General features: G+C 38.1%; 1 protein-coding gene across 17 annotated transcripts in view; it reads right to left on the bottom strand.

Moving 5' to 3' along the window:
- The window catches only part of NRXN3 (neurexin 3), a 1,572,196-nt gene that overhangs the window by 164,412 nt on the left and 1,379,928 nt on the right, over nt 1-27,856 (bottom strand). For all 17 annotated transcript variants that reach the window (XR_013556003.2, XR_013556004.2, XM_060620435.3 and 14 more), the window contains one exon: nt 21,484-21,655. Coding sequence is in view for 15 of the 17 variants with exons in the window: in XM_060620435.3 (XP_060476418.2) it covers nt 21,484-21,655 (172 nt within the window). In the remaining 2 variants the exon portion in view is untranslated. The remainder of the gene's footprint in view (nt 1-21,483; nt 21,656-27,856) is intronic.

Below are 27,856 nucleotides of genomic sequence, written 5' to 3'. Positions count from 1 at the left end.
CCTGGCTGAGGTGAGTTTTTGTGCAAATACGTTAACATTGAACTTCTCTTTCATATCCCAAATCTAAATGAAAGTGCCATTTCTGTTGAAATGTAATTATATTAAAGACCATTTACACTGATGCAACAATGAGAACATATATTACCAGTCCCTACCCTTTCCCTGCATGTTGATGCCAGTCTCAACTCTCTTTCTGAAGCCCTTTTCCCCTGAAACTTCTCATTTCTCCTCACCCATAAAGGATATTTTCAATCCCAGAAATATTACTAAAACAGGACTGCAATATCTTTGTTTACATAATTTCAAGGAATATTTTCAAGCAATTTCTAATGGAATCTGCTTCAGTACAATAGATCTATGTAGCATCTATTCTTTATTTAAGAGCCACTTTCAAAAATGACATGCTACAAATTAAAATATAAATAGGCTACAAGATTTTATTTCCTTCCATAATTATTCCAAAATATGAACTAAAGCTAGACTAGTCAATAGCAATGTCTGAATTTTGTCTAGTTCCTTTCTGGTAAACATGTTTAAAATATCTATGTCTTGTGTCTTCAAGCTGTATTTTCTTCATATATAAAATGAGGATTATAATAATAACTGCAACATGGGGTTGCGGTGAGAACTAAAGGTATATAAAGTCCTTAGTACAATGTGTGGCACAACTTAAGTGCTCAATACATGACTTGTCCCTATTGTTGCTATTATTAAAATAGTGCCCAATTCAAAAGGGTTAAACTCAAAAGACGGTAAACTCACAAAAATTACTTCAGTACACAATTTTTAGTGTCAAGTCTTTTCAAATTTCCTTTTGACATGAAGCGCTAATGTCCAGTCTTCAACCATTTGACATATGACCCCTTCCAGATCCCCCCAGGCGCCTTTTATTCTTATCACTTATTTCCTCCTTGAGGCAAAAGCCACAGTGTTATTTTGGGGTCATTCTTCCCTGTGATTCATGCATCCCTGTGTCTTCTTGTGTCTCTTTAATCTGTTTCTTTCATTTCTTTCTAGCAACTTTCCTCTCTCCACTCCCTTTTCCCTTTCATTCCTGTCATGCAGAGGAAATCAAAGTCAATGTTTTTAAAGGCAGAATGCTAGAATATTTGGTAAAAAGAAAAAAAAATATCATGCATGTGCAGTGTTCCTATACAGCTCAGAGGATAGGTAGGAAGTATGGAAGGACAACTTTAATGGGTAACAAATATAAACATTTTCATCCTCATCAATAGGAAAGTCACACCAATATCAACATGTCTGATGCCATGATAAACCGATACTGTCTGAATTCTTCTGTTTAGATCTGACGGAACTGCTGGTATTTATAAATTATAGGTCTTCTAGACCAACCTCAAACCTTATACGTACAAATGAATATATTATTCCCAAGGGATCTAAAGACCACAGTCACTGTATTGTGTACTACCCACCCTTGATCTGGTTAATATACTGGTTTGCAACACTTGTCTAAACAACCACATCATGGGACTGTCACACATGAGGCTTATTTCCAACTAAAACCCAGCACGATTTCTAACTGAATTGCTTTCTGCAAAGTTTTGGCCATCTTACGGTCATGCAACACTCTTTATGAACTTCAAAGCAGGACTTTAATTACACCCCATTAAATTTATTCATTTTTCTTTCATAGCAGCATTCCGACCTGATAAGAAAATGCTTAACTCTAGGCCTTTTGTCTCTTGTAGGAGACACATTTCTCAGCTTTATGCCATCTGCAAATTTGATAAGCATAACTTTGTGCTTTTATTCAAGACCCTGAAAAATTTACAGAATAGGATTTTGTGATGGCTTTAAAATGTCTACAAATTCTTTAAAACTCCTTTCTGTAAGACACGGGGCTTGATTCTCCAACCTTGCATGTGGGCTCTACTTAGTACGGACTCAATTCTAAAGAACAGCGTATGTTGGAAGTGACAGTGTGTGACTTGAGAGACTAGGTCAAAAAAGGCACTGTGACTTCTCTCTCTCATTTTCTCTCCCTCCCTCATTCTCCCACTCCCTCTCAATACCCATTCTAGGGAAGCTAGTATTATATCATAAGGACACTTAAGCCCTTTGGAGAGACCTACATGTTCAAGGACCTGAGGCTACCAGACCCTCCATGCCTATGTAAGTCTTGAGATGACTGCAGACCCAGTTGCGATCTTGATGCCAACTCATCAGCCACCTTGATCCAGATCCAGTCAACTAAGTTGCTACCAAATCCTGACCTACAGAAACTGTGGGATGGTAAGTTTTTGTTGTTTTAAGCCACTATGTTTTGGGGTGATTTGTTACACAGCAATAGATACAGGGAACTAAAAAGCTTCATCTGACTGTTTCAGTTCAACTAGAGGCAGATCTTCTTAAGATACTGTCATAGCTCTCTTGATATTATACTCTTCCAGGGAAATGAAGATACACTGTGTCTATAACATTCTCTCATCTGCCAGTTTGCTAATGTCATCCAAAGGGAATTAGACTAGTTTGGTAAGACTTGTTTTGATGAGCCCATGATAGTCCTTAGCCATTATCAGATTCTTTGTTAAATACAGTTAAATGCATAATGATTTTTCTGTTACACAAAACACTTGAGAATTTGTATGTATCATTCTCAAATTTAAGAGATTCATCCTTCTTTACAATGTAAAATTTGGGACACTTTTCCCAACCTAGGTTTCTCTTATGACTGAGCAGACATTAATGGGGGCTTGGGTTCAATTCCTTAAGCATCAGGGAAATTATACATCTAAGACCCAGAGATTTGAACTCCCTTGAGAAACTCTATTACCATTTCCTCAGAGTAAAGGAGAACTGGATTTTCCTATTCATTTGTGCTTAGTGGCCTTTACATTCCTTCCCACCCCCCCCCCCCAGCTTTTACATTCTGAGGGAAATTTTCCTTTCTAGATGACGCGTTGGTGACAGATGATGTGTAAGGGTGAAGGGGTGGGCTTGAAGGGAAGGATACACAACCACAGAGATCCTGCTTAAGCAAATGTTGTTATGTTTTATAGTTTAAAATGCTGCTTCTGGGAGTAGAGTTCTTTGGAACTTACAGTTTATATTTTGGGAGAAGGGGTGTACAATATTAAGGTGGAAGGGATTTCAAAGATTATCTAAGAAATATATTTTCCCTATTTGAATGTTTCTCAACCTTCCCATTTAAAATGTCACTGGAAATAGGACTTCTAGCATAGGCAAGCATCAGAGACTACAGATTTTAAAGATAACCCTCCCCCCCATCAAAGGTATTAATTAAAGAATTGTCTGAACTCCTATTTGTTTGGTTAGATGGCATTTCCGAGGCTTTTCAAAAAATGAACTAGTTGGCAGCCACGCATCATTTGGTGCAAGATTCAAAGGTCAGATATACACTACTGCAATGTGGTACAAGAATCAAAATTTTCCCCGGGAGGAAATGACCTCAGGGAATGCAATAGTTGTAGTATATCTTGAATTCATACAATGCCTCGTTAACTCTACTTGGCAAATTAATTCAAATTGATTTGTTTATGAGAATTGCAGCACGGCCTCAAATCTGGCTATAAACAAAGGGTAATGATAAACAATGCATGGAGCTCAGAGAAAATGTCTATAGAAAATTATAGATCAGCAAGGGGACTGTTTTTATAGCATAACTATCTTTGCTAAAAAGAAAAAAAAAAGGTGCGGGGGGGGCGGTGGGGAGGGGAGAAGAAAAGCAAAGGAAAAAAAATGAAACGGACAACACAGCCTATACAAATTAAACTCTTTTCATAAATAACACCAATATATCACAAATACTCAAAACAAAAGCAGATAAAGTATTTGAAAGTATACAAAGGGAATATAAAAACAAGATTAAAATTTTAAAAAATGGACATTTAATTTTTAAAAAAGCAATTAACTCAATTTAGGCACAGTGATAAGACATGCTGAGGAAAATAAAAAAAAGAAGAAGAAGGCAGCCATATGATATGGCAGTTAGAGCCAAGATTAATTCCAAAGTGTCATACTTTAAAGAAAAAAAGTAGGGAGGGGACAATTCCTCAGTGAAAGCCACTAGTTTACAACTTCACATTGAGTCCTGAATTTAGGGTTGAGAGAACGAATGTGTAAGGAAATACAATTACAGCTGTGACAACCTTTCCCAAGCTTCCTACTAAAGCTCTCTGAAAAATAGCTACAGTTCCATTCTGATATCCACGCTCCTTTGCAATGAGACGTTGCCACTCCGCCCATCAGAGCTTTAGTTTACTTTTCTACCCCTTGATTCTGGGTTGGCCCTGACACTTGCTTTGTTTTGCACAGGGCACATTAGCAAACAGGATGTAAGTGGAGTTTTGAATAGCCTTGGCATGATAGTGCTGCCCTCTCATGCTGCTGAAGCCCGAGATTGCCATATCAAGAAAGCCAAAACCAGTCTCAGCTCCTGGAGGATGAGAGATCATGAGAAGAAAGACCCCAGCCATCCAAGCCACTCCTCCAGTTTAGCTGAGGCCCCAAACATGGGCGGGAGGCCGTCAAGACCATCTAGCTCCATCCAAGCCAGCCGAAAAACACACCTATAAGACCCACAGACACATGAGCCAATCAGTAACAAAGGTTTGGAACGATTCTGTTATTCAGATACAGCCAGGGAGTTGGGAAATCCAGCAAGGACTGGGAAGCAGAGACTGGGTAAATGAAGCAACTTCCTGTGTGAGGGTTTCCATCAAGGACCAACAGAAAGAGGGGGAGGTGCTCAGCTGCTATCTGTGGAGTCAGAGGAGCTTGTGTAGTGCAAGCCTTAGGGGTCCTGGAATGGAGACAGGGAGGCATCAGGACCTGCCACCTATATTTAGCCCTCTTGTTCATTCTTAAGAGATAATTATCTATTCGAAGGAAAGGGATGCAGTAACACAGCTCCTCAGAGGAGAGGGACAGGTCAGGAAGCTGAGGAAGCCGGGACAGGGCAGGAAAACCAGAGAAGCGCTGATACTTCTCTGGTCCCCATTTCTAGCTTGGACCAGATTAAGAGTGGGAGGGGGTGGGGCTGACTCTAGAGGTAACAAGGGGCTATTCAGCAACTTATGTAACCTCCTGTCATCACTATTCAAATGAGGGGTAGATAGAGGCTTGTAAGAAAAGCAGGCTGGACTTAATGGCAAGATGTTCTGGAACTGTAGCCCCTACTTACCAATGGATTTTTTTTTTTTTTTTTTTTTTTTACTCCGTAAAGGATTCCGTGGGGAATAGAGAAGGATTGCCTTTTTTCTGAGCTAACATTGCCTTTACTCCCATCCCTTACTCCAACCTTCGAACCAAAGCAAACCATTGATGTTCCTGCAGGATATGAATAATCACTGATTACAAATAGCGTTCCTGAGGCTTAGAATAGAAAGATCAGCTTCACCACACTCCCTACTAATACAAGACAATAAAAACAAAGCAAAACACTGAATTGAAGACCAAAACCAGACAAAACAACATTCCCACCTTGCAATTTTGGCTTTTAAAAAGCAGGCCCTGCCTCTTCAACTCCTTTTAAAGCTAATGGATCAGCGAAAAGTGACCTTCATAAACTCACTGAGGAGAGTTTAGAAGTTATTTTTCCAGGACTTAATAGCTGGTGTCAGAATTGTATTACGTTAGTATGGCAGTTGGATTGTAGAAAGAAGCATCAAAACAATCAAAATCTAAGGGATTAAAGAGTAAGAACAACTAACATCTAGATGTTTTGACTGACAACTCCAATGACACATAGTTGTCAATAATTAGAAGTATGTCATGTTTCAAGTCACAACTCAAGTATTAGTTCAAATTGTAAATGTATTGGCCAGAATATCAATTTCTTAAAAGAAAATCAGTTTTTTTTAATACTTTTAAGAAAGTGGTCAACAATTCTGCAATATTATCCATACATTTAAAATATTTACTTAGAACCCAGACTCCTCTATCCTGCAAGTGAATATCAGTTCTTGAGGGCATGTTTTGTTGCTGTTGCTATTGTTTGGTATGGAACTACAATCACCTTACAAACAAGATTTAAAGAAAAATCTTTTCACACCATCCTACTTCCACAATCCCTTTTCTAACACAGAGTGACATGAAATACTGACACATATTAAGTGCTCAAGAATATTCATGAAATTGATGACTAGACTACTGCTACCTCAAACAGAGGCAGGTGCTCTGACTCCAATAAATTATCAACTTATTATCTTTGAAAGTTTAAATGATTACCAAGGTTCTTATAACCTCTTAAAACCTATAAATTTGAAATATATTAATAAAATATTAATAACTCTCCCTTCTTTTAACTATTTAATATAAAATATTAAATAACATGATATTAAATCTTGGTTATCTGAGGACTATCTAAAGATCATTAGGCTATTTTATGCTTCAACATATTTATTTGTGCTGACGCAAATGCAAGGTTTTTAGTATTTACCCATTGATGTGTGTGTGTGTGTATCCTGTATAGAGAGAATTTATAAATATCTCAAAGGAGAGAATGTCTTCATATATTCTCCATAGAGCTTTGCACCTTTCCACAAGAAACAGCTCCTAGATAGCTATAAGAAAAAAATATCTAGGATTTAAAGAAATAACTGAGAATAATTTCAAATGACATTCCTAGTGATAATGGAGTTGAACAAAAATGCTTTTCAAGCCAAAGAGGAGAAATAAGACAGATCTATTTTCTTGGTAGAAGAAAGGCAAACTGTATCATCTGTAACATTGCAAATTATACTAGTCAAATTAGAGTAGTCCGTTTGTGTTGAAATTTCTGAACCAACCAAGAAAATGTACCAGATGATCTAGTATTATTACCAATCTAATTGCTAAGTTCCTTTGAATTTTACTCGTTCAGAAGCCCCACTTTTATCTTTGCAATAATGATCCAAGATATTAAAAGAAGGCCCTTGAGTGACTCGATTTGCCTACTGAAGTTCATGCAGTGTCTGCTGATGCCTCATTGCTGTCTTGTCAAAAAGCACTGAGAACATGACTAAGTATAAGGCACAATTAGGACCAGAGATGAAACAGGTGAGGGAAGCACATGCAGTTTTCTTGTTTTGATGTTTTCATTTTGGATTATCAGGGATGGTGGCTTATTTTAAATCACACTGGAATCTTTACAGGTTTTTAGATTTCTGAACAGGGATTGCAATTTCCCATCTAACCAAATTCAGGGATGCTGTCCAAAGATGTATCTTATTATTTTTTTTCTTTCCAAGATTTATATCTGGGTGTGACTCTGAAAGGGAACCTAGACACAGTGATTAGTAAATAAATAAATTTCTTCCTTAATTATGCTGTTTGATTTAAATATGTTCTGATTGAGGGGCACTTGGGTGGCTCAGTTGGTTAAGAGATCAATTCTGTTTCAGCTCAGGTCCTGGGCTCATGGTTTGTGAGTTCAAGCCCTGTGATGGGCTCTGAGCTGACAGTGCAGAGCCTGCTGGAGATTTTCTCTCTATCCTTCTCTCTCTGCGCCTCCCTGCTCAACAAGCTTGCAATCTCTCTCTCTCTCAAAATAAATAAATTAAATATATATATATATATATATATTTATATATACATATATATATATGTATAAATATATATATATAAATATATTTATATATATATATATATTCTGATTGAATAATGGTCCAATTCCTATTTATTATTCACTTCCTAGTACAAAGATTTATAGAGATGGATGCTTAATAAATACTTACACAGAAGGATCTGCATGGTTTCTGTTAACAAAGGAATGCAGGTACTAGGGTTGTTTCTGTCCCTAGAAGTTGGCTGTGACAATTCGGATTTCAGGTGTTAGTACCCATTTAAAAGGCAGTGAGGTTTGAAGGTACACAATTACTGCTCAAACTCTTGAGCAGTTAACAGTTCACTTGTTCAAAGTAGCTGCCGTGGAGGGGAGTGACACAAATCAAGAAATCAAAGCCACAAGCAAGAGGAACAAAGTATACTTATATTGATTATTCTCATTGACCAGAAAAAATTAAAGCAACTACAACCTGACAGAATGATGCAGCTATGTAATTATGCAGCCACAGAATGAGCTGGATTTACTGGCTGAAAAGTTCATTAATGTTTTGGCCTGAGTGTTTATTGGTGACCTCTACAACTACTAGTGCATTTCAACCAGATCACTAGAAGGTAGGGCTTGGAAGAAGTGTTGTGGATGAATTTTGTACAGCTACTGGGGATGGGATTAAGGCCAGAGAATTGTCATACAGGCCTGGGATCAGAGTTGGTCAGGACTCTGAGTCAATGTGTTGGCAAAGCACCTTGCTCAGTTCAGTGGCCTTATTTCAAGAACAGATCTGTTAAGAGTATTTCAAAATTCCCTTTATGGACCTTCTTGGAACTCAAAATTCTCTGAGGTCTTAGTAGAAGAAAGCCACAAAATGAAGCAAGACTGTTAGATTTCACTTGGTTTCTCCCCTCTAGGAGATCTCAATTGCCCCCTGGGAGCAATATCTTCTTTTCCATGTATTAGCTTCATTTTTTTTCCTCTCTGGAGGTCCAGCTCCACCCTCACCACACAGAAAATTCAGTAAAATTCCGGCTATTCATTTTGAAAGTCTAAAAGCATTTTGGTTCTATTTCAGTTTGTACTTCACTTATATAAATTCCTATTTTATTTGAAATAGTCAACAGCTCACAACAGTTTTATATAGGTTTGAAAATGACCTACTAAGTATTTCTAAACCTTGGCTGTCTGAGAAGATTTTAGATTTATTTTTACTCTACATATATATCTATGTCAGATTTATATTTAGTTATTTTTTAAACTTTCATGGATGCCTGAATGTTCTTTTTCTCTTCTACCATTTTGTCTAAGTACACTGGGAAATTCACTCTTCAAGACCTATAGTGAATCATCTCAAATAAGATTTAATTGTGACAACAAAGAAAATTTCCCAGTAAAATTTCAAAAGCTTTTCATAAGAAAAAAATCTGTTATATTTGGATTTTATTTAAAATGAAATTAAGTATATTAAAATTTCTTTAAGTTTATTTATTTATTTTGAGAGAGACAGAGACCGTGTGAGTAGGGGAGGGGCAGAGAGAGAGGTGGCTTAACCGACTGGGCCACCCAGGTGCCCCGAAATTAAGCATATGTAATGCTTGTAAAGGATACTCTTTACCTTGGTGTACACTGTTGTATATACACAATGGAATCAAAAGTCTTCAATAATTTCAGCACAGATGTGCAGTTTAACATTTATTGAACACCTGCTATATTGCCACTTTGAGTCAAAAAAAAAGAGGTGGGGGGAATTAATAGATTCCCCCACTGTGACTACTTTGCTTGGGTGGTAGAGAGCAAAGTCTGGTGGTATTTCTACTCTGAGAGTGGAAACTTTGACTCTTATTATAGTCAATACTGAGATCAGAAAAATGTGAAGGGGCTGCCATTTTCTATTAGTAAAATCTGGTCTTCCTTAGTTTGATTTTTAAAAATTTAAACTTGTGCATGCTATGCATATACATATACATACACATATACATACATATATAAAGTAGAATCTGGTACTTGTTCCTTTAATAAATAGAAACAGATTCTAAAATCTCTAGAAGTGAACAAAAAGAAATAAGCTGGATCACATCTAAGAAGAGTCCACCCTAGAAATGGCAGATCAATGGCCAAAAACAGAATAAAAGCATAAGTAGGAAGCTCCCAACAACCAGTTAGGGACAACCAATGCCAAGAAAATGAAAAGAAGGTTCTCTGGGACTCAGAAGATGGACATATCAGTGAGTGGGTAAAAGAAAAGATAAATGCTAAGAGGTCAGCTGGAGCCTTTATGCAGAAGGGCTATGGAGAATAGGTTAGGGAAGCCGAGCCGGCTAAAATAATAAATAAATAAATTCAAAAGAAAAGTATGCAACTCCCTTAAGAAGTGTGTGAGAAAGAGTGTATTTGGATCACTACCACTTACCGTTACAAGTAGAAGTAACAGAACTAGAGAAATATTAAGGCTTTTAGTTTGTTATTTTCAGATCTTGTTCTAAGCAATGTATGACATAACATAAATGAAGGTAGAACTGAATCTGTGTCTTTGGTGTTCAGTTAAGAAAGCAGTGTATGGTTGGATTTTTGTTTAAGTACAGGTACATGGATTGTGTGTCCCACTTGTGTATTTCTTTATCCTAAATTAACCTCACCAGTGGGTCTACAGTACTCTACTTAACAATACTATTTTCATGTCTCTCAGATTTAACTCATCCACTTAGCGATTATCTTGTTCCCTTTATTCTTAACAGAGATAAAACAATCCATAAAATAAAGCTAATGGATCAGTAACAACAGAGCTATAGGCTTCAAAATATGCATGATCTAGATCGAGGACTCCTTAACTACAGCCAATGGGTAAATCTGGCTTATAGTTTCTTTCTGTAAATTGTTTTATTAGAACACAGCACTGCCCATTCATTTATGTGTTGTCTAGGGTTGTTTTGCACAACAGCAGAGTTAAATAATTGCAACAAAGACCTCATAATTTGCAGAGCCTATAATTTTTATTATTTGGCCTTTTAGAGGTGAAGTTTCTCTAAATGAAGATATCGGCGCATGGCTGGCTCAGTCAGAAGTGTATGTGACTCTTGATCTTGGGGTTGTGAATTTGAGCCCCATGTTGGGTGTAGAAAACACTTAAGTTAAAAAAAATAAATAAATAAAATAAAATAAAATAAAATAAAATAAAATAAAATAAAATAAAATAAAATCAATCAATCGGGTTTTCCATGCCTATGTTCAAATCCAAGTTGGCCTCATCACCTACTAGTTGTAGGATACTGGAGAGTATATTACTCAAACTCTTTGAGACTCTGTTTCCTCATCTCCAAAATGAGAATAATAATAGAATCAATTTCTAGGATGCTGTGAGAATTCAAGGTGATAATCCATGAGCCTGACACAAAATAAACACTATATCAGTGTCACGTATTATTAATTAACATTATTCCCCTAAAATCCCTTATTCAAGGATATGTTATAATATCCTCATACCCTTGTCCAGGATACACAGCTCTCACATACTTGCAGGCATTTGGAATGAAGATTTCACCATTGAACTCCGAGAAAACCACATTTCAATAATGTGATTAAAATGAAAACAAATTTAGTTTAATTAAACATTGAGACTGGCAATTGTGCATCAGGCAGAAACACATTTCTAGTAAATGTTTAATAATGTGATTACAGAGTGTACTGCATGCACTGGGATGTGGAAAACAATAGTAAATTTGCATGTGAATTTACCTCTGTCAGCCAAATGATTTTGAGCTCTATACACAATACAAACTGAAGTACCCCTAGGAAACAGATGGAAATATAGGGTAAGAGAAAGAGAGAGGAGTATAGGAACAAACAAAAATCTATATAGAATCCCAGTGTTGACACCTTCTGCACCTGTGACTGCAACAAATGTGATCAGCTCCCAGAACCTTGGCTTATTCTTCTATAAAAGAAAGAGATTAATACTTGTCTTCTGTAACCATTGGGCAGATCACACTAAGTGAAATAAGGTATGAACAATGGCTGCCCGTTCGTTCCTTCAGTGTGAATGTTGCAGGTTGTCATGTCACAATTTATGCTTCTGTATGTCTAGGTAGGTAGGGGAGCAGAGTTGGTTAGCATTGTCCTAGAGAACCCTAGGTCACATCCCAAATTCTATCCCATGCTACTCCTATCTGGTCCTCAGGCTCCATCAGGTACTTATGTGTGCCACTGAATCCAGATGTCACCTGCAGTGCCTTCTTATGCTACTTAGAACTGTAGGTACAATATGGTCTAGTGCACAGAAGCATTACATTTGCCTCCCAAGAGATACAGGCTTGAATTCCAGGTATTTGTGTACTAGCTTAAAACCCCAAGAGAGCTAACCTAACAGGCCTCCATGTTACCATTCATAAAATGTTGATAAAAATAGTCTCTTCCTCTTAGGGCTACTTTAGAGATTTAATATAAGTTTTAGTGTGATGCCTGGCACTTAATAACTGCATAATAAAATTTAAGTATGAAAATTATCTTGCTTGTGTATATGCCCTTCTCTTTCACTAGGCTATAAGATCCTTGAGGGCAGAGGCTTTGTTTTATTTCCCATCCTCTACCCATCATTTGGCATGGATTCATATGCAAAGTAGGTTTTGAATTAATATTTGTTGAATGGTGGAATGAATAAATGCATAATAAGGAGATCACTCCACTCAAACTCATCCTGTTGATGAGGATGGGGGATTAGCAACATCTCTTCTTAATAAAAGGCAACATCAGTTAGTGAAGAGACTTCTGAAGTGTCACTGCTGCTTGAAAATACAATATAAATTTTCTTCTGGCCCATTATCAACTCATTTCCAACATACAGTTTGATATAACCTTAGCTTTTGGCTTGAACTGTCATTTTCCACTTATATGCCTAAGTCCCCAATTGTTCTTCTGCAGCACCGTATATCAATCATTGGTATGTGGCAAACCCCTCCATCGAGGCACACACAGAGCATCAGGGACTTACTGTAAGGCTATAAAAGTACCATGTGAAAAAGAAAGCATCTCATAAACCAAACTAAGTATCAGTGGGAATCAAATCCAGTCCACATTCACTCCATGAACTGAAGATTGAAAGTGTCCCTTTGTCCTTGACTCATTCTCTCTTTCCTCCTCTGACCCTGCTTTGCTCCTTCTTCAGCCTGCTGGGGTATTGACAGGGATTTTAGAGGAGTGGAAAGTCTTTATCTCTTTGAGATGAGCTGCAATATGATTACAATCGATTGAGTGATTTACAGTTTAGAGTGCCTTTCATTACCCTCTGTGCTTTATAGAATTATAAATGACATACTGTGTGTGAATATATATTATTATTATTGGATATTTATGCACCGCCTTTCTATAAGAAGCTCAATGTTCTTTTTAGACTTTAAATAACTACAGGGACCCTGCAACCTTGTATAAGACTTAAACTGAAGAGACTGAAGTGGGAAATTTTTCTATAAATAAAGCTACACTCTTGGACAGGTCTTAGGGCATTTGATGTCCATCTAACTCTGGGGCAGAGAGAAAACAGTACAGGATAGTTGCATTTTACGGTTAGGATAATGATTCTGAATTTTAATAATTAAGACCCATTTTGTAGACCAGAATTTCTATTTATTATCTAAACTGGAGCTTCTTGGTGACAATAGGAAAAATCAAACACAATTCACTTAGCCTGGTTTTGACATTATGCAATATTTGATGATTGGTTTAATTTGGAAGAATCTGTGTTAATTATAGATGCCTTGCATAGAATGAGATGTCATTAGTACTTTTATGTCACATTAATCTCAAGTGAGCATAATTTAAAAATCACATAAAAGGTGACCACACTGTATTTCTAATCTTGAAAGTGTTTGGTTTCATATGTACATGTACTCATTATTCACAGAAATTAAGAAATCCTTTTCTTTACATATCTAGTTAAATGACCTTAAGGGTCTGGAAGTGACCCTCAATTTTCTCTTTACTTCTCTCACTGAGTTCCTAGACTATAACATATATACCATTTAATGTATGATTAAGTAAATAATTAACATATGGCTTTTAATTTGTTAAATTCCATCTTCCCTTCTAAATCTCAAGGCAGTCTATGAAAGATGAGAAAAGCATGAACCAAGACCCAAGATGTGTACCTCATAAAGTCCTATAGAAGTTTCCAGAAACACTATTCTTTTGATGAACAACTCTCTATATCAAAAGCACTGCCCCATTTACAAATGAATTCTGGATAAATAATGTCTTTAGTCACTATAATTGCTGTCATATTATCTGGTGTAAATCTTCATAATGGTTACAAACTCCTTTGCGTGTTATTTAATTGTATCATAAATAACCTTGAGTCATGTGTTGGTTTAATGTCTCAGGGACATGTGTCTTGTGTCCATGTGTCATGTGTTTATGAGTTCCTTTTCCCTCTATCCCAAATGTTCCCTTCCATAGGGTGTGTGTGCATGTAAACATATATGTGTATATAAATGTGTTTGCGCTTGTGTGTGTATTCTTGTCGTTTTGTGGTGGTTATGTTTAATTTTAGCATTAGCCAAAAGCTCACAGTTTGCCTTGAAACGCTTATCAGCTTCTAAGAGACATTTACAGGGACAGGAAGACTCTAGGTTTGATAGCAGTAATTGTATTTAACTTGTAAGAGACGAGGCTATTTATCTTGTGGCTGGGAATTCACGGAAGAGAAAGGAAGGTTGCCTGATAAAACAAAAATTAAAGAAAAAAAATACTATGCACCCTCTCAAAACTCTCCTATCCCCCAAGCAAGACCATTAAACAGTAAAACAGACTTTCATCTAATAAAGCCCTTCCCATCCATGTAGAGATGGTGCTAGAAAGTAAAAGAGGATTGTGAAAAGAAAGAGGCTGCCAAAGTCCCCAAAGAACTAACCAATGTTGTGGAGCAAAGCAAATGTCATAAATGCCCAGGGAAATGCTAACTTGTAACTTGGCAGAAACTAGAGATTTAACCTGAGAGAAAAATTCTGTGAGCTAGTCAAGTACCTAAAGTCTCTGAACAGCTCCTATTCTAGGAAATGGGCATAAAATTAACAGTGATCTCAAGGGTTGTACCAAGGGTAAATAATATGTTATACCTGAAGTGGGAAGTAGGTAGGAAATGCTCAAAAAGGGTAGCCATCACCATCTGGACGAATTTGGTTGATAGTAGCATCTGCCATTTCTATATCTCTGGGATAACAATCCCATGATTCAAGTGGAGTGATTAACCAGTGATTGTACAATGACGAAATACATTAGGTGAGTTCAGAAGGTAAATGAAGGTAAATGCCCATGAGTTTATTGATGATGTAAATATTTACATTTATATAATAAGTAAAAGGTAATAAGAGAGAGTATATTCTAGTCCTGCACTGTCCAATATAAGCCATCAGCCACTAGCCTCATAGTGCTGGCCAGAGGACTGAATGTAAAAAATGTATTTAAATCCTCAGTGCTTAGGACATAATAATTGCTCAATAAAAATAAATTTTCAGGGTCTCAGTCATATCAGTGGCATTGCAAGTGTGGCTAATGTGGTTAATTAGTGGTTACCATGTTGAACAACCCTGTAGTCAGTCTGAAAGGAGAAAAAAGAGTCATTTTTAGCTTTCTCAATAACAGTGATTCTCAAACCTACCTGCATACAGAATGACCATGGGAGCTTTTTAAAACTACTGATGCCTGGACCAGTGTTTTTCAAATTTAACACTCCACACGGATTACCTGAGTATCTTATTATAATGCAAATTCTAATTCAGTGGGTCTGTGGTGAGGCCCAAGATGCCCCATTTTTAACAAGCTGCTAGGTGATGTTGATGCTGCTGATCTAAGGACCACACCCCAGACCAATTAAATTAGATTACCTGAGACTGGGGCCTGAGAACTGGTAGTTTATAATAGTTCCCAGGAGAATCTCATTTGTAGCCCAGTTAAAGAACAGTGCTTCATAAAAAGATAAAAATTAAAAAAAATCTACTGAAAAGATTTTGAACATTTTAAAAATAGTTTTATTAAAAAAATTATGTTTATTCTTTTTAGAGAGAGAGACAGAATGTGAGTGGGGAAGGGACAGAGAGAGAGACAGAGACAGAGACAGAATCAGAAGCAGGCTCCAGGCTCTGAGCTGTCAGCACATAGCCTGAAGAGGGCCTCCAACTCATGAACTGGGAGATCATGACCTGAGCAGAAGTCTGACGCTCAACCAACTGAGCCATCCAGGCACCCCTAAACATTTTTTGTCACCAAAGACTAACCGCAACAAGTTACAAGTCCCTTATAAGTAGAAACTCACCTGTTTGTGACTCCTAATTCATTCCTGACAACAATTTGAACTATTTAGCAGTCCAAGGATTCAGGATGCACTGGTTTGAGAGATTAATTGATACTTTTTGTGACCAAATGTTTGAAGAACTTATAATTTATAAGATGGTTTTTAAAATGTACCTAGCAATGTTCAAACACATTCATTAAGTGAGCTTCTCTCTAGTTGCCATTATATCTGTACAGTCTTGAAAACATGTTCAAATCGGGCTTTCCCTCTTGATTGTATTTACACTTGTTAGTCCCCTTGCAGGATTTCACGATTGGTTTTTATTTTTCCTCCAGTTGAACTGAAAGCAACACTGGTCCTGAATGGATGAATGAGCAAGTAGATGGGGCTTGTTTTAATGCTTGCTTCGAATCTGGCAAGGCCTCAAATGTTTGCAGGCAAAGAGAAAGAAAAGGAATGAAAACCTCCTGGGTAGGAATTAATGAAAACCCAAGACCTGAGAAATTTCAGCATCATGTCAAGAACATAGACTTGTTTTTAACTCTTCAAAATCTCAATAATTGAAGATGAGATGTGGACAAAGAGATCTCTCTTATTGCATGTGTACTGTGTAAGCTATAAAAGGACAATAAGCATTTGAAATAAAATATGTTGGAGACTTTCCATAACTCAGTGCTGTTCAGCCAGGGGTAACTGTGTCCCCCAGAGGACTCCTGGCATTGGAGACATGCTATTGGCCTCTAGTAGGCAAGTTAGGGAGGCTGCTAAACATTCTGCAATACAAAGGACAGCCCCCTGCAACAAAGAATTATCTAGCCGCAAATGTCAAGAGTGCCAAAGTTGAGAAACCCTAACTAACTGAACTGGTCCAGGCAGGGACTTCTACTTGAGAATATTTCTGGTGAAAAAATGAAAAACAAAAAACAAAACAAAACCCTAATAACCTAATGTTGGTATCAATAAAATCATGACTCTAAGAAATAGGAAAATGGGTAGGAAATTTGAATTAGTGCAATCTGAAGATCAGGATAGGAATCTTGGCTTTACTCCTTCAGCTGTGTGAATACTGGGTAAGTTATTTAGCCCCTCACAGCCTCAAATGTAATCTGAATATGGCTATGGTGGTAATAATACCAAACTTGGTCCCTCTCACAGGACAGAGTGATGCTCCAATGTAATAATGCATATGAAGGCACTTTGAGCATCACTAAGCACTATAACAATGTTTTTGCTTTCAATACTTATAAAGACAAGATTCTGTGGAATTTGACATATTCAAATATAAAGAGTTTTCTAATCTACTGTCCTAGAAGAAGAACCACTTCAATATCCTTTTGAACCTCTTCTACATCTTTCATGTTCTGAGCTGGGTGGTCAGACATTTAAGCTCAGGTCATCAGGGGGCATTTTACTGACTGGAAAAGGGGAATCCAATCAAGAGCCCTTCCAATGAGTTGCCATGTAATATGAAGAAAAAAAGAAAAGCAATGGATACTCTGGTCTCAGCACCATCTGCAGTGGGAAAAGAGAAAGTCCTATACATCAGAGCTGCTTCTCAGGCTTCAGTTTCCAGGAAGCCTGTCTCTGACCTAAAAGGCCTCTTACTGCATGCACCCTGCTCAGGGTTCTAGTAGCCCCAGTGACATAACCAGCCACCCAGGCATGGCAGAGAGGATCTTTAACAATCCCAGTCAGCTCAGTCTCCTGGGTTGCCTGGAGCTGGGGCTAAAATTAATCCCTCACGCTTAACTCACCTTTCACCTCCCCTCTCTTGTCCCCACTACTGCATTGTGTCAAGACAGTAATCAGAGGCTTTATAAGGAACATTTGTCAGCACCTGGATGCCAGCTCTGGGCTGATTCTTCTTTTATTTCCCTCTCCTGTTCCTTAGCCTTTCTATTTTCAGGTTCAAAGAAAGAAGTTGCTTTTGAGTTCTATCCTGAGAATTAAGTGATATCAGATCCCAATGGCTATAGAACGACTTTCATTTTGGATCCTTCCTGATTCACAAAGAGTCAATACCGCATGCCCTGGACCCAGCTGGTTTCTAAATATTTCACAGTGGGATGTTTCAGTAGAGCCACATAAAATCCTATGAATGTCCATGAGAAGATTTTGGAGTTGACCCATTCATCGTGATACACAGGGACCTGTTGGGCAGGAACACTTCCTGAGAGCAGGCCCTCAAAATGAGATAACTTATGTGAATATGCTGTAGGAGCTCTTCCATATTTCTTTACTGTTTAGACATTAGCAAGAGACAAGTAGCACAACTAAAGTCCTTTTGATGGTTTCTATACTTATCACAGTGAATGAAATAGGATAGCTTGGGAAAAGAATACATCACTTTTGTAGAAATTGTGTCAAGCTTGCCTGACCAGATGTCTTTTGTTCCTGGATGCCCAGATACAGGGCGTATTTTAATCTCACGGTTTAATATAAATTAAACCTTGCCAGATTGCTCTGACGATGCTTTAAATTTAGTTAAGAGGATCCTTTCAGTAGCAGAGGGAGAGAAAGAAGATATCCAAAAATCAAAAGGTGACCACTCCTACGGAATCGAGCGGAACATAAGACTAGAATGTTTCAAAGGTAAAATGTTTCCAGGGTAAAATAAACATTTACCCTTTAAAAAAATCAAAAATAGTTTTGGACTTTCTAACACCATTTTCCAATCTAGGCAATGAAGTATGATGGTCACTCCTTCAAATACTCAGTCTTCCTTCAACTGCTTCATGGAAGCATATTGTCACTGTTGCCAGGAGGACAGCTTGGACTCATTACAAATGAGTCTTTCAGCACAGCTCAAGAAACCTTTTCTTTTCAAAAGGATCTTTGACTCCACATCTTACAATAACCACCTCTGCGTGGTGATTGGTACTGACCTATGTAATGGGACACTTAAAAAAAAAGAATAAATTTAAGATGACACAAGAAGAGAGATGCTCATTTCTATCCATGCATTTTTCAAAATATTCCCCAATTTTTGTGGGAGCAATAGTGGAAATTGTGCCCAGTTAAGAATGGGAGAATATGGTCTTTCACATTTACTATGTGACTTTAGGAAAGACACAGCATCTCCCTGAGATGGGCACAGTGGGTTGTTTAATAGTCAGTGAAGTGATCTGTTTGAGTGAATACATAACAGTCAAAAAAAAAAAATGCTACCCAAATGGTTGATCATTCTCATAGCTAACATTTATTGAGTACTGAATTAAGTAACAGAGTATTAGGTTGAACATTTTACATGTATTCAACTCAATCTTCATGTTACCCCTGGAAAGTATTACCATAATCCCATTTTATAGACTAGTTGACAGAGGTTGGGAGGTTAAATAACTTGCCCAAGGTTACTGGTAGGAAGCTGGATCCACAAATAGGAAAAATACACACTTAGAGAACCAAACAAAATAGTAAAAAATGAGAATGTGGGGAGAAAGAATGTATTTTTAAAGCATAACGTGACAGAGAAGAAAAATCATATGTGTTAGAAATTCTTACACACTTACTTTATGGTACAGTGTTGTTGTATTTTGAATTACATGTGGGGAGAGGCACTAAATATTTCAGTGCTTATGGCATTTCAAAATCTTACTCCAGCCTGCCTTAGACTAACAGCTGACCAACTCCAGCCACTTGACTCCAAAACCCATACTTATAACTGCCATACTGTATCATGCTCTGTAATAATAATACTTATTATTACTAAATAACAGTTACCAAGGATTACTAGTAACAATTGTTTTCAGTGGTAAGCAATGACATTAAAGAAAGGTTTATTCTGTTTTGAAAACATAGTAAGCAACCCATAATTTGGAACTAAAGATACAAAGAGATAGGCACACAGCAAGGGTCACTGGTTTTCTTACATATCTGTGGTTATGAAATGGCCATTAAAGAGTCTTCAGCAAACTTCTGGGTTCTACACTGGCTCAGGGCAAGTGGTTAATATAAATTTAGAAATCTTTGAAATTCCTAATAGAAACACAACAAATCCTACAGCACTACCAGTGGGGCCAATGATAACATGCATGGAGAAAGAGCGATGCTTCCATTGAGCAAATGAACAGCTTTTAAGATCTCAGGCTATTTTGATTCCCCTGACCACCCATCCCCCAGAGTTTAACCACAAAACATTTAAAAATCAGGTCTCTTAGTGTCTAGCAAATTTCGATGATGATAAGAATTCATAGTAGCTGCTAATACTTCTGGCTCTCTTCAAAGGCTCAAAGATAAATGCATGAGGTCATTTTGTGCTTTAATCTAACAAGTGCTAAGGGTATGACAAGAGACTCCCAGTAAAGGCTGAGCTGGCTATTGTACAGAGACTGACATGGAAGATAAATGGGTCGGTGAGGCTTTTTATTTCAATAACTTGGGAGTCTTGTATGCTGTTTGTAGATGCTCTCATGATTCTTTAAACATAGGAAGACTCTGGCTATGGGATGGGAAACAGTAGCACAATTACTTCTGATTGGTTTTTTAAAGAAAATGAATCCTGAATTGGGCATGAAAACCATCACAGCCCTCAAGTCATTCAAAATTCTTGGGCCACAAATAGATAAATTTACTCGATGCATCTCCAATGATAATTATTAGCTCCGAAGCTCTTAAACTTCTGGAAGTGTGTTTTGGGTTTCCTTCCTCTGTACTCACTCCACTAATTGACAGGATGGCAGTGAGAGAATTATGGGGTAGAGTTTGAAGTGTAGGAGACAGAGTAAAACATAGCATCATGCCCACACTAGTGAAAAATTCAGTATTCTGAGCTATTCTCTTGCATCCAGGTGATGATACAATTGTGGAACAAAGACCCTTCGCCACAGTATTTTCCCTTCTACTCCTGGAACGTTTACGATCAGAATTGAGGGCCCTTTTCCTGGGAGAAGTGAGAGATGAGAGGGAAAGCTAATGGATCATTTGAATGATCTCTTTAAAAGAAAGCGACCTTTCCTCCCTTTGCCCTTGATTTGGCCATCTGGCTCTGGGAGTTCGTTGGCAAATGCTCCTTGACCATAAAATTTAAACAGATGATTAACCCCTCTCCCTCCCACACCAGTTTGCTTGCTGTTAAAATGCCTGCTAGGACCACTCTCTGAATTATCAAGGAAGGTTTAGTGTAAATGAAAGAAAAAATTGGCCAAGTCAACCAGATGAATGAAACTCCACTCTTAGTTTTTCTCTTATTATTACCCTGACTTGATGGTCACCATTCTAAGTTTAGTAAACTTCATTTTACAGTGTTTATGAAATCTCTGACCATCTGTATCTTCAACTTCATCTGACTAAATGCCACCACAGAGTCCAGATCTCAAAATGATTATTATGTGATTATCAACAATAGCTCCTGATAGAGAAGGCACCCCTTTCCTCCATTGGTCATCATTCGCAATGCCCTGGAAAACCTACAGTAATCATCTTTAGTATGAGCCAGTCAGGCAGTATTCCTCAGGTTAACATACAGTGTTCAGTGCACAGTTAGTAAGTCTCCAGAAGCTCCCTACACTGAACCAAGCCCTACAGGAATACCTTATCTTCTCATACAAAAACAAACAAACACACACACATGAATGTGTGCTTAATATCCAGTGTTTCATGATTTGGTGACAGTTATGAGAAATCAACACTTAGAGTAAGAATGGGAGAGCAAAAGATGGTATGTGGTCATTGACAGTAAAGCATGTACCTGTGGGATAATGCTCATTCACTGGCCAGTTGTCCACCTGAAGTGTGGCATTGCCGCCGTTCCTGGTGAAGCGCACCACGTGGTATTTACCATCATTTACAGGGGTTCTCTCCTCTTTGATGGAGATGTCAACTGTGCCAATATTGAAGACAACTCCAATTTTCCCCTGTTCCTGTGATAAAGAAACACAAAAGGCATAGTTATCACCAACCATAAGGTTTTCTCCCTTTAAAGTTGATCTTCCAACTAACAATAAAACTGTAGGTACCCAGAGGGAGCTGTCAGCATGAAGTTAACAATAGTATCCCACATTTCTCCATGGGCTTTCATCCTGAACATAAAAACCAATGGTATAAAGCCACCCAAATTGCTCTCACAGGCTGCACTGTACAGGTTACATCATTTGATTGCTCTCAACAGATATCAAAGCTGGAACCAGAGAACTACCTAACAACTGTGTAGTGACACTGTAAAGTTGATTTCTGTGAGATGAATGAAACCTATTTTCTAAGAGAGGTAATTAGACACTGGACTCTAGATCACCTCAGTTTAGATTAAGGATTAGGGAGGAAATATAAGCATGCTTGTGCATCGTGGGAGGGGATCAAGCCCAAGGGAAAGTGTGCATTGAATGGTTAGAAAGCAATGGCAGAAGGGTTAGCATTATAGGTCAGCACCTGATGATACTTTTTTTTAGGTCTAAAACACATAGAACATGTACCCTCAGTAGAGGCCAGTGAAACTGAGCTTGACTTTTCAGGGTCAGGCGACTGCCACTCTTTCCACACTTGCAACCCTAATCCTAAGGTTCATCCAAAGAAGGGTGTCATCTTCAGTGCTATAGTTTTATGCTACATAGCAGAAGAGAACCTCAATGGCCCCCCAAAAAGACTTCTGGTGGGGGGGAACACAATGAATTCCAGAAGAGTGACACTATGGCAATGAACGTGAGGATTATGGTGAAGGTGGAGGAGGCAAACATAAACAATGCGAATAAAACTCCTGCTCTTTCTTCTCCTCCAGTAATTTATTATAACTAAGGGTTGGGATTAGAATTCACAATGAGACACAAAATGGAAGTAACCCTACTGATCACATATTTCAACCTTGTAGAAGGGTATCAGGATGTGGGATGTCAGGACAGATGGGCAAGGAGAGAGGGAGACACCTTTTTCCACTTCTCTAGTTGTCTGACCTACTAGCTAAGCAATGGGTTGGACATTCAAGGATAATAAAATTTAGTGGTAACCCTGCCCATCGTATTTGTTCACATATTGTATTGTATTTGTTCACATAGTCTTCATTATTCTCTATTTCCTTATTCAATAATTAAAAGGAGAATAAAAAGGAGGAGGTGGAAGAGGAGAGGGGGGAGGAGGAGGATCAGGAAGAAGAGAAGGAGGGGACAAAGGATGAGAAAAAGATATGGGGGGGGGGGGGGAAGTCCAGAATCCACATAAACAAGATGTAGGAAAGATTTCACAGAATCTCAGATTTGGTAATTGGGTTCATTCATTAATTCATTACATAAATACAGTATTTATTAAGCACTTGGTATGCTTAAAGTCAATAAATTAAGACTTCTGCTGAGATTTTAGGCACTGGTTTCCATATAGTTTGGTATACTTCACTTATTTTTTCAAAAGACAGGCTTTCTTCATCTTGCCAATTTTCCTTTAGTATGTGAACACATCTTACTCCTGATAAAAGAATCAACAGGTACCCAGCAGTCTTTTTTAAAATAAACTTTTTTTAATGTTTATTTATTTTTGAGAGGAAGGGAGGGGTGGAAAGAGAGGGAGACACAGAATTTGAGGCAGGCTCCATGCTCTGTGGTGTCAGTACAGAGCCTGATGCGGGGCTCAAAATCACCAACTGTGAGATGATGACCTGAGTTGAAGTCAGACACTTAACCGACTGTGCCACCCAGGTGCCCTCCAGGAGTCTTGATTTTAGAAAGTAGGAGCCTAAGCTAAGAAAGGCTGCTTTCAGCATGCAGGGATGCTGTGATACAGGACGGACATCATTATTTCTTTTGTGCCCTGATAGCACAACTTGCAATGTAAAATGATGTCTGCAATTCCCATGTTCTGTACTCTGAGAAACGGTGCCTCCTCAAATGGGGACTAAATGCACTCATGAGTTCACAAATCCCTGTTTATTGTGACACTATGTTCTCTGGAGTTTTTTTTTTTCTACTTCTGCATCTCCAGTACTAAATAAAGTACCTAGCATTACAATGGATAAATGAAACTGATGATAAGGTTTTCTTTTTGCATCTTCCATGCCCATAATTAATAATGTTATGATCCACTTTATTCTTTCTCCTTAATTCTCTAGGAATTCTGAAAAGATAATATGATTTTTCTGCATTCCCCTAAAGCGTTGGCCTTCATTTCTAAGGGGGTTTGTGTGTGTTAGAACCTACTCATCCTTATACCTAAATAAGCAGGGCTATAGTAACCTCAGTCATAACCTGTTTAGCAGAATGAGAGAACTGGAGGAGTTAAGAAACCATGACTGCAGACACCATTACTCCTCTGCCCACCCCACAAATGTGGGCTGTTTATTGCACCACGGTTCTTCAATGAGAAACCACTATATAAATCCTGGATACTTGGAAAGGACTGCTGGTGATTCAATTCACCTCTGAGTCACTAATTAATCACGGATGGAGAACAGTTTTAGGCAGAGAGAGGAGACCTTTAAACCAGCATTCTGCTGCTTTTCAGCAACAACAGTGGCAAAGTACAGTTCTGGCTGAGTGAGTTGGCTGATCAGCGAGATATATTCTTGGGCAGATTTTCCGCAAGATCCATAATAGATTCAGGGGAAGAAAAGATTTAATCTCTGCCAGAATAAATATTTGGTCCTTATCTGAGGCGCCACACATTTGCCACTGCAATCACTGCTTCGGAGAGATCGTCTTAATCCTGCTAGCTCTACTGCCAATGTCAATGGAGACCCTTATACCCAGATGTTTCATTGTGTTTCCCCACGGTGGTAAATGTGGCTGTGCTAGACCTCAGATGTGGTCTCTTTACTTGCAGTAATAAGATTTCATTACTGCAACCTCCTTGTCATTTGTCATGGGACCACAGTGGCTTTATAATCTGTGGCTAACTGCTTTGTCTCAGTTCATTATAAGTCTTGTGGCAAGTGCCCATACAGTTGCCGATGGCTGAATCCATCACGCTCAGCTGCCATGAAGATAAACTCTGCTGGCTCATGTGTCCAGAGAACATTTGAGGGATAAAATCATTGGCTTTGGAAAAAGCCCTGACTGACCTTTGGGCAAGTTACTTAATTTTTCTGAACCCGTTTCTTAATAATGTATTACGGGGACAGGAAACCAGTTTTCCAGGCTTCCTAGGACCGTTATAAGGCTAAAATGATATGATTATAATCATTAATATACCACTTTATAAGAAGGAAAATATCATTCAAATATAAGGGATAAATGAGATCATGAGAAGGAAAAAAATCTAAACATTTGACCACATGCAACACCCTGTGAGCACCAGAGAAATTAACTGGTTCAATAGGATAAACATGGTTTTAGCATAGCATGGTTCAAATAATACCTCTCTCTGGTTCTGAAAGCTATATGACCTTGGGCAGGTTATTTAACTTCTAATTTCCCTGCTCTAAAGGGATCTGTGGAGGAAGGGAACAGCGAATTGCTACCTTTGAAGCTTTTTGTGAGGATTTTAGGAGAACACACGTGGGAAATGCTAGCACGTGGCTGTGCATACTTTGAGACTTCAATAAATGTCAGTCATCTTGTCCCTTTCTTTCCCCTCATTAGTATAGTTGAAAGTGGTGGCACGAGCTAAGGACTGGCTAGTTTGGCAAGAGTGTCATCAGAAATATTATCAAAATAAATGTAAATTTTAGCAAACAGAACATCAAAAAAATAAAATTTGCACCATTGTTTTCCTGTCACAATTTGGTAGTTGCTCTCTCTTCACATTCCTTGGTGCCTTTTATGAGCCCTTTCAAGACAAGCAAAGTGTAGCTACAAAACAGCATGACTATAAATTTTAATAACTCCACGCCCATCACCACTAAAGTTGCTACCAAAGGCAATCAGTTCAATGTATGTTTTTCCTTGATATTAAAAACACAGACAAGTGGTAAATCAAAAGACATTACCAAAGAATCCTCAAGTGCAATAAAAAAGTCTATTAAAGAAAAAAAAACACAAAACCAAGACTGAACAGCACAAGAAAACAGCTGTCTTTAAATAGCCAGTAAGTCATTCTTCATCAATAATGACTGTTTACGAGCCCACCTGGTTCCTCAAATTAGTCTGGCTCCAGCTTTCTAACCTTCCATCAGCCACATTATAGTTATTGCTGTGAAGGTGACCCATAAGATTCTACCAACACCAAGGTCATATTTTAGAAGCCGAGATGCACAGGGGCAAGACAAATCCTCAGGAATAAAGACCTCCCTGAAGGCAGTCTCTTCATTCATTCCAGAGTGCCCCCAGGGAAGGCAGAATGCACCATCACTATTTTAGAAAATTGCAGCTGACAGAAACAGAACTGGAACTCTCAAATGTATGCCCAACAGATGTGCAAAGGAAGTTCTGAATATCTTGACTTCTAGGCTTCCTACAGAATCTGTGAGTTCAGGGCTAGGCAATAATACAGGAAGAACAACAGGTATGTGATCCTTCTTGGGGCCAGACACTGCCAGGTCAGGTCTGGCACACCCATTCCAAAGTCTGGGTCACTGTAAATAAATCAGTGGCAGTGTTTATTACATTCTTCTAGTTTCTCACATTATGGGCTCATAGTAAGAGAGAATTTCTAGTTCCCCTTGGGATATGGAGGGCCAAGAGACCAGTGTTGACTAATAAATTAGGTGTCACTTCCAAGCCACCCATTAAACTGCTGGTGTGAGACCCACCAGAGCTCTCCCATGGTTCTCAACCACTGCATCCGGCAAATTCCTGGCCGTGGCCTCTTTTTCAGCCTGCGCCATTGAGTGAGGGTGGCAACAAGCCAACTTGCAATGGACATGGAAAACGAGAAACAAAGCTTGACTGCTTTATGCCACCAAATATTGAATCTGCTTGTTACTGTAGGATCATCCAAACTACTTCAAAGAACAGAGTAGGTGCTTGGCAAGTAGTTTTTAATAGAATAATTTTTGAATTCTCACAATTACCCTCCAGATTTTTTAGGTGAAAAAGATGACGATTCAGAGAATAGGGGATTCACACAACCAGTAGGAGATACATTTAAGATTTGAATTCAGGTCTGACTTTAAAACCCATGTATTTTCTACCATGTTATGTTTCAGGCACATGTATTACATGTTGCAATTGAGTTATTTATATAATAAGACAGTGTATACATTACATATCATAACTTTATGTTTGCTTAACCTATCTAACCCGTATACCTAACCTAACTATGGGTATTGCAAATATAGGGACACTAACAGGTGCTCGGTAAATGTTAAGTTAATGGATAAGTGAATGAATGAATAATGAAGTAGAATGTGTGGCTTTGGTAGAAAAAAAAATTGTGCTGATAAGTTTTTATAACTTGGGAGGCTAAATAGGTTTGAATAGTATATGATAATGAAAAGAGTTGGTCATCCATATTCACATTTTTTTGCAATAAATCTTAATCAAAACATATAGTCTCACTGTGCTTTATATAAGCGATCAATAAAAAACAAAAAGATAAGGTATGGTTTTGACTCATCAGATAATTTTGGCTGAGGGAGAATTTTACTGAAGTTCTCTAGGATAAAACACCCTTGTGTTTAGGAGAACACAGTATGGACTCTTTTCATAGCTAATCACTATCTTCCAGTGAAGATCATCAGGCCATTCTTTCAATGTTACAGTGTCCAGGTTCTAGACCCAAGAGAATTGTCAGCTAATAAATAGGGAGTGTGTACTTCCTGTGTGCAGAGCCATGTACTATTGAAGGATTCAAGAGAAGTAAGAGACCAGGTCTCTCCCTCAAGAAGTCTAAGCCCATCAGGAATTACCCAAGCTGACAAGACTCCAGCTGTGGAGCTTGGAGATGGTTTGGACTTTCACTATCATCCCAGTCCCCTTGCCTTGAGGTACTTGGGTGAGGTGGCTGTGACAGTAAGGGGAAGGGAGAAGAAAAAAGTCTGCTCTGGTTTTCAGAATACTTTGTATTTAGAATCAGAAGACCTGAGCCCATTCAGGCTCCACATCTTGTTGTCCAGGTCATCTTGAGCGGGTCATTCAACTCTCTGTACAAAAGAAATGAGAACAACAATACAAGACACAACAATAACACCTGTGTTAAATGGAATTTAAGAGAAATGAATAAAATATTGTCAAATTCTCAAGTGTTCTTCAAAGGATGGTATAAAA

This window comes from Panthera onca, chromosome B3 (assembly GCF_046562875.1).
Source record: "Panthera onca isolate mPanOnc1 chromosome B3, mPanOnc1 haplotype 2, whole genome shotgun sequence".
Taxonomy (NCBI): Eukaryota; Metazoa; Chordata; class Mammalia; order Carnivora; family Felidae; genus Panthera; species Panthera onca.
Note: the sequence above shows the minus strand (reverse complement) of the source record. Positions and strands in the feature narration are given on the sequence as shown.